Source organism: Thamnophis elegans, chromosome 4 (genome assembly GCF_009769535.1).
Source record: "Thamnophis elegans isolate rThaEle1 chromosome 4, rThaEle1.pri, whole genome shotgun sequence".
In the NCBI taxonomy this organism is placed as follows: Eukaryota; Metazoa; Chordata; class Lepidosauria; order Squamata; family Colubridae; genus Thamnophis; species Thamnophis elegans.
In genome coordinates this window covers 52,774,244-52,788,711 of record NC_045544.1, presented here as the reverse complement: position 1 = coordinate 52,788,711, position 14,468 = coordinate 52,774,244, and the positions used below count along the sequence as shown (strand labels likewise).

Below are 14,468 nucleotides of genomic sequence, written 5' to 3'. Positions count from 1 at the left end.
GCAAGAGGGCGGCAGAGGACAATCCAGAACCCTCATCGAAATGCAGTAGGCCAGATCCACCTGAGGTGGAAAAGGAGATCAAGGCCACTAAAGGGAATGGGACCCCTAACCCCAGAGGTGGCAAGGCCTTATCCAAGGCTGAGGCCTGCAGGCATAGGACTCTAGAAAGGGCCAGAAGACTGTCCATTTCACCTGGGCAGCCATCTAGGGATCCCAGTCCCATGCCCCAGTCTCAAGAGGTTTTTCCCCAGGATTCTCTAAGGGAGTGTAATTCTCCCCCAGTTATGGAGGAGGAATTTCAAACCCCTACACCTGCAGCTTCCCTGGGGTATCCAAGTCTTCCTCCATCCAGGAAGAAATATGCCCTTTTGGCTGCTCTACTCTTGAGGAGAACCCAGTTCTCTCTAGACAGGCTGGCAGGGAGGGGCCGGAAACATCAAGATCCCCTGAGGATCAGGACCCCAACCTGTCCTCTCCGATGCAAAGGGCCATTGACAGGCCATTGAGAGCGGCATAGAGGTTGGTATTCGAAAGAAGATCCAGGCCTCCAAAGCCATTTCTGCCAAGACTATCCAGAAGCCTGTCTCAGGGGATCAGTTACAAGGTCCCCCTTCTCCAGGCACCTATTGCAGGTCCAAGTGACCACCAATGGGATCCTCCCATAGGCGGCCATCTCCAACTATACATTGCCCGTTGGAGTTGATCTCCACGGACGCGTGGGTCCTCAACACGGGTCAGGCAGAGCTTAACCCTGGAGTTTCCCTTTCCCTGAGGACCTTTGTCCGGTGTCCCATCCTCACATCTCTTCCCAAGAGGGAATGCATGCAGGCAGAGATTCAACATCTCCTACAGATAAATGCACAGTCCCCATAGAGCAAGAAAAGAAGGGGTACTACTCAATTCATGTGTTGTTACTTACAGACAACATTGCAACGGCCCACATAACCGCCAGGGGGGCACCAGGTCCAGGACCCTTTTGGCAGAAGCAGAGATGCTGGGGAGGTGGGCCATCTGACCTCCCTACGAGAAGACCACATCTCGGGAGTGGACAATGTGAGGGCGGACTGGCTGAGCCAGACAACCATTGTCAACACGGAATGGCGTCTTCATCTGACCACCTTCCACCAGATCATGCTCAGGTTTGGGCTTTCGGTGATCGATCTGTTCTCCAGTCTGGCCAACTCTCAATTCCTGAGGTTCTTCTCAAGGTACGCCACTCCTCAAGCGGAAGAGACCGATGCTTTGTGCTTGCCGTTGGCCAAGAGGCCTCATGTACGCCTTCCCGCCACTGCTGCTCAGTCTACAGGTGATCCAGAAGATTCTGGCAGAAGAACCAGTGGTTCTTCTCATCGCACCTCATTGGCCCAGGAGATCCTGGTATGCAGACTTTGTCAGTCTCTCCACTTGCAGGGCATGGAGGATACCTCAGGAGATGCTTTCCCTCAGCCAGGGGGCCATAGTACATCTGGATCCCAGTTGGCTCTAGTTGGCCGTCTGGTCCTTGAGGGGGAACTTCTGAGGAAAGACCACCTGTCTGACAAAATCATTCGCACCATACAGGCATCGCGTCGTCCTTCCACAACTCGCATTTATGACGCCACCTGGGCCGCCTTCGATTCCTGTGCTGGTCCCACGACATCATCGCAGTTTCAGCTACAGTACACAGCTGCTTGAATTTTTGCAGGAGGGGTTGGACAAGGGTTTGGCACTCAACACCCTTCGCCGTCAAGTTGCTGCCCTGTCCACCATCTTAACTAGACATTCTTCAGTGTCCTTGGGGCAGCATCCTCAGGTGAAAAGCTTCCTAAAAGGGGCTTCCACTTACATCCACCTACTGTTCATAGGTTTCCCACATGGGACCTTCCCCTTGTTCTCAGAGCTCTCATCCAAACTCCATTGAGCCGATCCAGTCCATTGGTCTTCGGCATCTGACCTTGAAAACTGTTTTCCTCATAGCCATTACATCGGCCAGGAGGGTGTCGGAGCTGGCAGCTCTCTCGGTTCATGAGGACTTGTGTATATTTCATGCTGACCATATCATTATCCGGTTAGATCCGGCCTTTCTGCCGAAAGTGAACTCATCTGTTTCACAGGACTCAAGAAGTAGTGCTCCCTAACTTCTGCCCTCATCCTCTGTATCCCAAAGAGCACACCTGGCACAAGCTAGATGTTTCGGCGGACGGTCCGCAGGTACATCAAAAGGATGGAGGGTTTTCGCTGATCCGAATCACTTTTCATCTCCTTTCAGCCAGGGTCAATGGGACGGAAGGTTTCTCCTTCTACTATCGGTCGCTGGCTGAGGGCTTGTATTAAGTTGGCCTACCTACAATAGGGCAAAGCAGTACCACCTAGAGTAACGGAACACTCTACAAGGAGTGCTGCCACCATGGCCGTGTGGGCGACGCAGGCTCCCTTGGAGAAAATATGTCAGGCAGCCACATGGACTTCTCCAACCTTATTCATTAAATACTATCACATTGACTCCTACGCCGCAGCCGAGGCCACCTTTGGGAGGTGGTAGCGACTCCATGCATCTTGGATGTTTCGGTTTCCCTCCCTGGGACTGCATAGCTTAGTTATGTCCCATGCTTGAATTCTCCAAGCAGTGCACAGGAGAATGATTGTTGGCTTACCTGAACGGTCGTTCTCTGGGCGCTGCGGGAGAGTCCAACCCCGCCCGGGGTTTACTCCATTTCTTCGGGATCACTTCAGCGGTATGGAGCAAAGACACTTGAACATAACTGGAAGACACATCATGCACACGTCCGTTACAGACCAACACCTCAGTTTTTGAACTGATCCTCAATGAGGAGAGGAGGCATGGCTAAGAAATTAACTCAGTCGTTGGGCCAAATAGACTGAATTTAAACCCATGCTTGGACTCTCCTGCAGTGCCCAGAGAATGACCGTTCAGGTAAGCCAACGGTCATTCAGCTTTCCTGCTAGAAATCAGAAGTAAATATTGGTTTCAGGCAAAAACATAGTAAATGATGGTCATGCAACCACAGAACGTTGCCATAAATGGTGGCAGTTATTGAGCACTAAAATGTGTTTATGTGACTTCGGGGATGGTGTCCATTGGAACATTGAATCTGGGCCATAAGTAACTTTTCCAGAGTGTGACATAAATGGTTGCTAAGAGACTGGCCTAGGCTGAGGACTACCTTTATGTGATTGCTAAGAGTCACATCAACTTGACCACAAATACATTAACCTTTCTTCATTGGAAGCAGGCATCATCACACAGGCTTTAGTTACATGCAAATACTGTAGGCAAAGATGGCTGCAACTAGTCTGATTTTTCTAAAAAAACAATGAAAGTTTGGAAAAACCTAGTTCAGTCAAGGTCAAAAAGAATACAGCATATCTTTTATAAAACCTCATGCATAATGTGCTCCTATTTATTTTGAAATATAAAAAAATCTTTGCATTCCTCCTCATTTTTTGACTAATTTTGACTGAATAAAATCTACAAGACGAAATGAAGAGACTTTGTTGCATACGAAGAGTAGTTCTATCTTTTATGAAGAAATTACCTTTCAAGGATGATAATGAGGACAGAAAAATGATGGTAGCCTGGCATGGTTCACCTGAGTGTGTTTAGTTAGGACAAGATTGCTGAGATACCTCTAGAGTGAGATGCTTGCCATATTATAGCTCGAATGGAGACTATGGATTTATTTTAGACAGCTGCTGTAATAAAAAAAACATCTTTCCTGCCAGAAGCCCAGCTGTTAGCAATTGCTCTCTTCTTTCAAGAAGCTTTACTGGCAATAAAAAAAATGTAAGAGGGCTTTGGGGAGACAGGTAACAGCTTCTCAAAAGTTTGCTTTCTTCACTGCTCCACAGTTGGATTATTGTCTCATTGATGTTGGAATTCTTTTGTCAAAAGGCCTACCATCTCTTTCCTTAGACATTTGATCCTTGCAGCCTTCCCAATGGCTATAATGTTTTAATATCTTCGGAATTCTTGCTTTCACTCTCCTGTAACCTTTGTTTTGTTTAATGATTTGTCTGCCTTTTTTTTACAGTCAAACTTTTAGCTATGATACATTTTAATGATGTTTGGAAGAGCCACACTTGATTATAGAAAAAATCTGAGACCGAGTCCATCTATCCTTCCCTTGCTGAGCAGACGGAATTATTCATTGAATAGCTATAATTTATTCCTGGCTCTTTCAGAGTCTTAACGTCAACAGATCTTAAACAAAACAAAAGCAAAGGAGATATAATAAATCTTTCTAGAAAAGTAAATTAAAAACTATGCATCAATAAATAATTCTGTAAACAAAGCTGTGACAAATAGCTTATCAAGCATTTAGGAGAGAAAACAAATGGAATTATTGACAATATAAAATAACAAGGATACTATATACTCAGAAAACACAATATGTGATCATGGAACATCTGTAGAGATTTAACCACAGGCAGTATTATCCACTAAATTGGGCACATTATTCCTGCTGTGGAATTGAGAATCCAATCATCTAAAATCAGCTTGCTTTTAAAAAGTTACTCCACTTTAATAGCAGAGCAGGAAAATGATAAAAAGAAATAAGTTTGTAAACTCCATCTGATATAAGCATGAAGCAAATAAATTAAAAAATGTTTATTAAATAAAATCCATAAGAGTTGAATCCAGGCTTAATTATCTGGAATCGATATTTTAATGTTAGGTAATGAGGGGGACTGAGGAGGAAAACAAGAATACTGGAAATGGATCACCACTATTCAAATAATTTCTAGGCTATGATTGCATTCTCTGAAAATCAACTGCTGGCATGAAATAATGTTGCACCTCAAGGTTTGGTAAGAAAAGGATTGCAATTTGGCTGAAATACATTGAACCTTATTGGGGAGAGCTTTAAAACCAAATCCACTGGGAGTTGACAAGTAAAACCCTTAAGTAAAGCTTCAGAACAAGTTTTCTGCACGCTGAAAAGAAAGAGGAATACTTTTCACATGGATATTAAACCACTCTAAATTATGATGAGAAGATAGGAAATAAAGAAGATCATTTGAACCTTTGGTACAGGAAGGCAAATCTGATTTAATACGTATAATGTAGACTGGGTGAGTTGACTTCCATGACAGGTACCATATACAACAATACAATTTGTTCAAAGGAACAAAAGCAATAGAAGAGGAGTTAAACATGTTCATGTTGAGATCATGTGAGTAAAAATATAACATAAATAAAATACCATTACCTTCCTAACTGTGAGGATAGATACCATCTTTGAAAGAGACATGAAGTCATAGTATTGGGAGGTTTAAACTACTTTAATAAGTGTTGGGAGACAATTGTGTCAAAGATAGCTCTTTTAGGATCTTTTCCCAAGAATTTTGTTAGAGTTCAATGGGCAGACAATAAATCTAATTAAATCAATAAATATCAAAGAAGGGTATAAGAAGATAATCTGTCTTTGATCTTGGATACTAACTAATGCAGAAGTCCTTAGTAGAAGTGAAAATAGTAGAACACAAAGGGGGAAAACTTACTAGAGTTCAAGGGAATTTCTAGATAATTTATAGTCCAACATGTAGATTTTACTGAACTCAGAAGCAAGTAGGATTTTATGTAATGGAAATTGAAGCTCAAAATAGGCAGTAGTAGTTGACTGCAAACTGGGAAATCGAGTCAGAAATATGATGTGACTCCAAAAAAGGGAAATGCAGTTTGGGGGAAGCAGCAGCAAAACTAATAGTTCTATTGTGTTGACCAGACATTACTTTAAGTAAAATATTCATGGGAAAGCATTATATGTTAAGAATCATTCAGATTAACTGGAACAATTTGAGAAGTCAAGTGAGATAGCAAGAGGCTATCCTGAAATCTAAGCTGAATGGTGAAAGATTAAATACATTCAAAATGTTAGACCAAGGGGCGGAAAGGGGGGGTTATATCACTAAAAGGTTGTTACAGAGAAAAAAGGTCCAAACCTTTTTTAAAATCATCCCAGGATTTAGAAACAATATATTAATTTCATAAAAGCAGATTCTGAGATCTAATTTACAAGAAAGCGTTTTCCTTTTTTTTGGGGGGGGGGGGGGAGAGAATCAAACAACCATATTTCATGGTGTAACATCCACTAAGGTAAAACAGACTAGGAGACTAAAGTCACATATGTTATACTAATTTTATTAGAAAATTTATTTTTAAACCCAAAAATATAAATGTTGACAAAGAAGCATTGCCTAAAGATAAACATAGATCCCATTTCTATCACTTCAGATTTTTAATCTATTTTCACATTCCTCTGTGAATTACATTCAGCAATGAGAAGGCAATTCAAATTAGAACATGATTGTTGTGTGCCACCCAGAGTGGTTTTGGTGAGAGGAGCCTGACATTAAATGATAAACAAACAAATATATTACCCCACTTGCATAAATAAAGGAACTTTAGACTTAACTTCTATTCAAGGGACTGTAGAAATTCTACATTTTGTTGCTCTGAATGAAATATTTCTAACTTCTCTCACATTTTGAAAGCAGAAAGAATATTTGAAATGCAGATGATTTGCAGATAATTAAGTTTAACTTTAACTTCTTGCTTGTTATATCGGATTCTGCAATGCTCACACGTATGAGTGAGTAAATTTCCTCTGGATATTTTGAGCCAAAATTCCAACAATTCCAAAGGATAATCCCTTGTCATGTACCTGAAGCTGATAACTACTGAATGATAAGCATCATTGCTTACATAGAGAGCCAACAAGCCTTTCTTATAAGATCCACAAAATAGGAGGAAAATGGAAATTGACCTTTAAATTGATGCGATCAAGGAGATCCTCAACAGATTTGGGTTGCTGTAATCTTCCTTTTTGGCGCCTCCTTGTGGGCCTTTTAGGCTTTTCTTCCTCTTCATTAACACATCCACGTAGATGAATTTGAAAGTACCAACTTTATTGTTCAGAAGACCCATCCAGGTACCCATGGAGGCTTGCTAATTATATCAATAATATCACCTTTCTGTAGTGGAGAAAAGAAAATACAAATATGAAACTAGGCAAATAAAGGAAGACTCAATTTTTTTCTTTACATAAAAAGACTTCACTTTTTAATTCTGCACCATTTTAATTCTGATCATACAACATCTCTCTTTTAAAAAAAAACATACCTGTATATAGATTTTAAAAAAATTATCATCGGCATGGCTAGGTATTTACATGGGACCAATTTGTATCAAAATTATTTTTGGTCAAAGGTATAAATGGAACAAAAAAAATCACCTGTCACTATTGGCTACTTGGGATGACTTTTCCAATTTGAATGAAGTGTCATATAATCAATTATCCAGAAAAAAAGTGTGGGTGGGGAGAAAACTATGAATGTATTTGAGATACTGCCTTACTCGTATTGTTTGAACATGTCCCATTATGTCAGGTGGGATGGATATGTTCAAGGGCCCATCAGTCAGGGATTGCATCTAATCGGATCCAGCATATGTGGCTTTTCCGTAGTTGCACCTGTACTCTGGAACACCATACCAGCCAAGGTTTGCTTAAACCTGACATTGCCCACCTTTAAGAAAGCACTGAAGACCTGGCTATTTCTTGAACATTGGGGGTGATGGTGGTAGTCAAGAGAGTAATTGAACCCACAGTGTTGGTGTATGGTGGCCACCTTGTGTTGTAGTTCTAGATGTGTACTGTTATATTATATTTATTCTATATTTTTAAATTTTCATTAACCACTCAAGGGTTTTATTAGGCAGATGGGCAGCCATATAAAACCATGTGAAGAAAGAAATCCATAGACAAATGTTACATTACAACAAAGTAGTTTCCTTAACCATTTTAAAAATAGTCAGTTAATGATTTTAAAGCTATTGTTCAACATTTGTAAAAATGAGAAACTAGTGCATCAAGGAGGTTTGGATAGGTAGCCCTTTCTACGAAATCATAGGTCCAACTATGGAACATTTGGAAAACATTCAGTACCTTTGTAAGCAATATCCCTTAATTCAAATTTGTTGGTTAGTTCATAAAAAGTACCTTAAGTTTAAGGAATCCGTATCATAAGGGCTGGGGGTAAAGTCAGTGTGAACCCTGGCACGACCACAGAAAGGCCCTCGGTACGCAAGCTCCTCCTCATCACCATCTTCAGACTTGACGCTCTCTCTATTGCTGGTTGAAGAGTCAGTTGTGCTTACCGTCTGCCCACCTATTTGTACAGAAAAAAAAGGCAAAAGCAAAGGAATTGCAAAAGACAACAAGCAGATCCAAACATGTGTTATACCCTAAGACAGGGGTGTCAAACTCACATCGTCACATCGGCATTATGTGATGTATTGGGACTTTCCCCCCCTTTGCTAAACTGGGCATGGTGTAGCCAGGGTGTGACGCATCCAGCCCGCAGGCTGTGAGTTTGACAGCTCTGCCTTAAGATGTCAGGAATATTCCTCTGACACTAGTATAACACCACCATTCTAGGTATGATTACAATAGATCCTATAGCCCTCCTGCTTCTTTAATGGCATTTTTACCATCTGATCTGATACCAATCTGATTAGCTCCCCAGATATTTATGTATTTGTTTGTTTAAATTTATTTATTTATCAAATTTCTACATCACCTATCTCACCTAAGTGACTCTGGGTGGTTTACAAATCTACGTGGCATGCTGCTCTTGCCTTAGCACAACTTTTGCTTCTTCCCAAGCCTTAATGCAACTTAGTCTTCACTGAGCCCTCTACTACTTCCTATATGAAGAGCCACAAAAACTCCTTTGATAATAATCCCTACTATCTAAGATGCTTGGCTCAAGTTCAGTTCAGATTTGAAGGTTCAGATTCAGCTTGCAAAAGATATCTTCTTTTCTCTCTACTTAAGACGATTAACAGACAGTCAATTTGGTTCAGTGCTAAAGGCACTAGGCTAAAAGATGGGAGACAATGAGTTCTAATCCCCTCTTAAGCAGAAAGCCAGCTGGGTAACCTTGGGCCAATCACTTTCCCTCAGCCCTAGGAAGGAGGCAATGGGAAACTACTTAAAAAAAACTTGAAATAATTCATCCCCACAATAGATGCAGGTAAGCATGGGGCAAAGAAGAATGGATGAAGGCAGCGAATATGAATAAAGTATAGCATCTTATCTAGGCAATGTTTCCTTAGGTTGAGATTTTTACATCTAAATTGAGCATAGCTGACTTTATATACATTACTTACTCATGGAGCTTTGGCCACTGAGGGAACTCCGCAAACTTTCTACTGAACCACCAGCTTTCAACTTTGGTTTATCCAAAGTATCTGGCTGTGGTGCCTGAAGAGACTCTGGCCTTACATCCAGATTGGGTTCCTGAAAGACAAAAACCTATCATTGATATTAAATTTCCCATGTACTCAAATATGGTTTGTGTGGTTTTAAAATTGTGCTGTATCCCTAGTAGAATTCATTGCTATGAATCTGGCGTCAACTATGATGCAAAAAGCAGCAATTATCTATCATTTCCTTTTTTTTTACCCCTTGTAAGCTAAAAGAAACAGTAAATGACAAGACAGCAGTGTTCCTGAATCATGAGAATATCAGGATAAGGTTCACAACAGAAAACAGTGACTGAAGAGAACCTAAACCCAGGTATTTTCCTATAGCTGAAGGAAACCTCTTCCTAATTTGCAACACAGGTTTTGCATATCTATACAAAGTTATCTTGTGATAACAAGTCAATGTGTTCAGCAATGTGAACAATTCAGAATTGTGTTCTATTTTGCGCTTGAGATTCCCACATTTCTAAGTGTGTTGTCTAATCTATTGTTTAAGATAGAGAGAGATCTAGGATTTAATCTAGATTTTTCTTTCAAATCTGAAGTGTTTGCTAGTCCAAGACTATTTTCAGTCCTTTGGAGAATATTTCATTTAATGTATTTTATACGTTCTGATTTTTTTTAGTATGAAACAAATGTTTATAATAGAATTTGAACTCGTTTAAAATTCTATTCTTAAGATATAACTAATAAGAGTTGGAGTATGTTTTCCTTACATACTATTTTATGTTACCCAATATAATGCTATGCAGATTTACTTTCAAGTAAGTCTTATTGCTTTACATATATTCTTTACAAATGTAGGTAAAATATATAAATGCAAAAGCAATTTTTAACTGATTCCTAATCAAACCATGCATTAATTAAACTTAAACTGAATCTGGCATCTATTTCTTTGTTATGCAGTTGCATTACATTTTCTAGAACTGTCCTGCCTTATAAACCCTGGAATCAGGCATTTCATTTACATTTTCTAACAATGCTACCATGTTATACAATGGGTAATATAATGTTAACTTAGTTATAAGTAATGGTTGATGAAGTAAAGAAAGAATTATTTGGAGCAAATAACCAAATATGCATGGATGAATGAATGCATCTACTAGTCTAGTACCGCATTTGGTTTTGAAAATGCTAAACCAGTCAAAAATCCTTTACATGGAAAATAATGTGCATTTTCCATCTTCATTTATTCATTTAGATACCAAAATAGATCCAAAAGAATGTGAACAGTAATTTCTGAACCAATCTTCACTTAGAAGAGTACTTAGTGTATGGATGTGGGGAGAAGGTGTTAACAATAATGTTGTAAACTATTCTAGAATACCCGCAGCAAAGAATTAAAGAAACCTGCTGATATCAGAATTGCTGGCTATTCCACTTACATGCAATCACAAACCATCTGATGAAGCCTATTATTTGTGTACTGCAGAGTCATCAGGAAATATCTTCCCACAAATCAAGAAACTCTCCAGAGAAAACCAAATCCACAACCTTTAGTTACAAAGTGACTTCTGTTTTTCCAAAAATCTATCTTTCTTATATTTTAAATAATTTTGCTCCATTAATTGGCAGACCTATTTGTACATTCTTACTAGAGACTCATTGGTCATTGGAACCCTACAGAAGTCAAATCGTTGGACTGAGCCATAAAACCAGTGTTGTTATAGTATTGCTTCTTTCCCAATTCTGAAATTGTAAGATCGTCTACAAAGCCAAAGCTCTGGGGAAGAACAGGGACTTCGTTGTTTTCTATCTATATATAGGCTATATCAATATACTGTACGTATGAATTTCTCTTTTGACAGAATTTCTCCTTCCTATGGCTACCCATGATCTTTGCACGAATTTCTGAAAGTTGCTTCAGGAGATCAATTTTCTGCAGATTTGGGAGGCTTGGAAAGGAGGGGATTAAAAATCATTTTTGCCAGCCAAATAACGCTCTAGAAATATGATTGTTTTCCTTACTGTATAGTCTTGAGGGGAGTTTTTAAACGTAACAAACATCTTCATCTCAAACTATCTATCTGAGGGGATTATGAGCAGTTGGTATGATAGTCTTAGAGAAGATCATCCTTCCTAATCACAGCACTTTGGGTTATGTTCTTATGCTTAAAATAAAATCAAAGTAACATTTTAAAGCATTCCATTTTTCAAACTGGCTTTGGATATAGAACAAGGTATTCTATTTTAGTATGCGCACATAGCTAAATGCATTTTATAATAGGTTCTGCTTTGCTAAAAGATATGAAGAAATATTAACTTCTCTGAAAGGCTGAGATTTAGAAATTTAAAAAAATGGATAACATAAATACGCTGTTAGCAATCGCATTTTCTTTTGATATACAGATAGTCCTCAATTTACAACAGTTCATTTAGTGACTGTTTGAAGTTACAACATGACTGAAAAATTGACTTATGACTGTTTCAAATTTATGACTGTTGCAGCATTCCCATGGTCAAGTGATCAAAATTCAGAAGCTTAGCAACTGACTTGTATTTCTGCTGGTTGCAGTGTCCCAGGGTAAATTTGATCAAGTTGTGTGATCTTCTGACAGACAAAATCAACGGGGAAGCCAGATTAATTAACCACCGTGTTGCTAACTTAACAGCAGTGTTTCACTTAATGACTGTGGCAAAGGTCATAAAATGAGGCAAAACTCCCTTAACAACTGTCTTGCTTAGAAATTTTGGTCTCAATTGTGGTCATAAATTGAGGACTACCTGTATAATACTTGAGGTTGTCACATTTGTTTTTCTTTAACTAAAATTAACAACATGGCCAGGAATCAGGATTTCTATAACAGAAGAAAGATTTCTTTGCAAACATTTTGCTATAATGGGACAGTGGTCAATGCCAGAATCCAGCTAGGCCATTTGTTATTTGCACTGCAACAGCCAACATGACAACGAATGGCTTTGTTTTCTGCGGGAAGTCTGGCATTACTGTGATGGTCCTATGCTATACAACAAAGACCCATATCAGGATGGATATGAGGACTGCTTTGTTCCTGTATAGAGCCACAAACTATTGATTTTTTTTGTTTGGTTGCAGCAACTTGCAGATCCAAATTCCCAATAAAAGTTGGGAATTGTACCTCCACGGAGCCTTTCTGCCTTGAAATCTGTCCTATATCATTACAGATAAGAGCGAGGGACTGAATTTAGCTTGGCAATATAAAGGTATCTCAGAGAACACGAACACATTAAGATTGCTTCGGGTATCAAAGATCAGTATTCTTCTACTCCTGAATATAATATACATTATATTCAGGCAAAATATAATGGCCTACTATAGCAACTGGATTATTTGACAGGGCTCTAGAGGGCGATATTTGTCAATATTAACCACTTTCCCAGCTGATGCCAAATGACTTGTTATGTTTATACTGTAGTTGAAGTGGAAAGACTAATGAAAAAAAACAATAAAAAGTGTTGGCTGTTTTGACAGCCTCCCAAACTAAATTGAATGAAATTTGCCAAAAGCAACAAGCTTGGAAAAACGATTTTATTTCAGACAGGGAAAATTGAAAAGAGAGTTTGAAAGGAATCAACGATTATCATAGATCTCTGTAAAACAGAATTGAGCGTATTGTAAGGAAAAATGTGTTTTTATCCATTCAGCATACTAGGCTCATTTAAAAAGTTGCTGAATTCCTTTTTGGACCCACGGGCTACTCAGATAAGTTCATGAAGGCCTTCATATTGCACAGATATCAAGAGCGCAGGTTGCTTTCCATGATCAAATTTAATGATCTCTCTATTTAGAAGTTGACATATCATTCCTAACAGGGCAGAATGTTTACGTAGTTTATGGCTACCTGTTTCTTATTTGACTTCATACATCCAATCAGAGGTGGTATTCAGCCAGTTTGGACCAGTTCGCCCGAACTGGTAGTAGAAATCGTTGGTGGGGGCCCGCTCACCTGCCTTGGTTCTTTGCTTCCTATTTAGTTTCTGAGGCCGGTGCATGTGCGGAAGGCGTGTGAGCAAAGCGCATGCATGGAAGCCAGGCGCGTGCGTGGAGAGGGGCACGTGCACGCCGCAAAGCGGCACACGGCAAACCGATGGTAACAAATGTGAAACCCACTGCTGCATACAGCTATGTATTTTTCATATAAACTGCCTTTCTATCCTAAAATGTTAGGTGACCTATAAAAAGTACTATTCATTTTCAATGAATTAAATTCATGGAATGAGTATTTGTAATCAAGAACTAATAAGCATGATGCAGTTACAGATATTTATACTACATATTGGAATTTTCTTAAATCAATTAAAAGATGATGAAATCATATAAAAGATACAATGCAAGATTTTTCTGGACAATATATCCAGCTTAATGTTCCTTGTAATTATCCATTAGTTTTATATTCTTAATGGGTACTTTTAAACAACATTTGTATGTTAATATATCTTTAGTTACTATAGATCGTATGTTCTAAACTGCTATTATATTCCACATTTAAATAATGTTTGAATGTTTGAATGTTTATTTAATTTGTATGCCGCCCCACTCCCAAGGGACTCGGGCAAAGGTGGGAAGGGGTACAAATAGGACAAAAGACAAACAAAGTAAAAAACAACAACAATCACAACCTTTCAAGTGGGGCTGGAAATCCATCAGCCCCAGGCCTGCCGGAACAACCAGGTCTTCATGGCTTTACGGAAAGCCTGGAGGGTGGTGAGGGTCCGGATCTCCACAGGGAGATCGTTCCAGAGGGCTGGAATAGCCACAGAGAAGGCCCTCCCCCGGGGGTTTGCCAGTCGGCACTGGCTGGAAGATGGAATTCGGAGGAGGCCTAATCTGTGGGATCTAATCGGTCTTAGGGAGGTAATTGGCAGGAGGAGGTCTCTCAAGTACCCAGGTCCGATACCATGTAGGGCTTTAAAAGTAACGACTAGCACCTTGAAGCGTGTCCGGAGCCCAATAGGCAGCCAGTGCAGCTCACGGGGGATAGGTGTCACGTGGGTGTAACGAGGTGCACCCGCAATCGCTCGCGCGGCTGTGTTCTGGACAAGCTGAAGTCTCCGAATACTCTTCAAGGCAGCCCCATGTAGAGTGTGTTACAGTAATCCAGACTTGAGGACACAAGGGTGTGAGTGAGTATTCGAAGGCCTCCCGGTCCAGGTAGGGTCGCAATTGGTGCACCAGGCGGACCTGGGCAAATACCCCCCTGGTCACAGCCGACAAATGCTG

At 39.9% G+C, this 14,468-nt stretch overlaps 1 protein-coding gene across 1 annotated transcript in view; it reads right to left on the bottom strand.

Moving 5' to 3' along the window:
* The window catches only part of SASH1 (SAM and SH3 domain containing 1), a 223,751-nt gene that overhangs the window by 15,151 nt on the left and 194,132 nt on the right, over nucleotides 1-14,468 (bottom strand). The window contains 5 exon segments of the mRNA XM_032216012.1: nucleotides 6,768-6,871; nucleotides 6,874-6,939; nucleotides 6,942-6,982; nucleotides 8,007-8,169; nucleotides 9,173-9,302. Coding sequence (XP_032071903.1) covers nucleotides 6,768-6,871; nucleotides 6,874-6,939; nucleotides 6,942-6,982; nucleotides 8,007-8,169; nucleotides 9,173-9,302 — 504 coding nt within the window.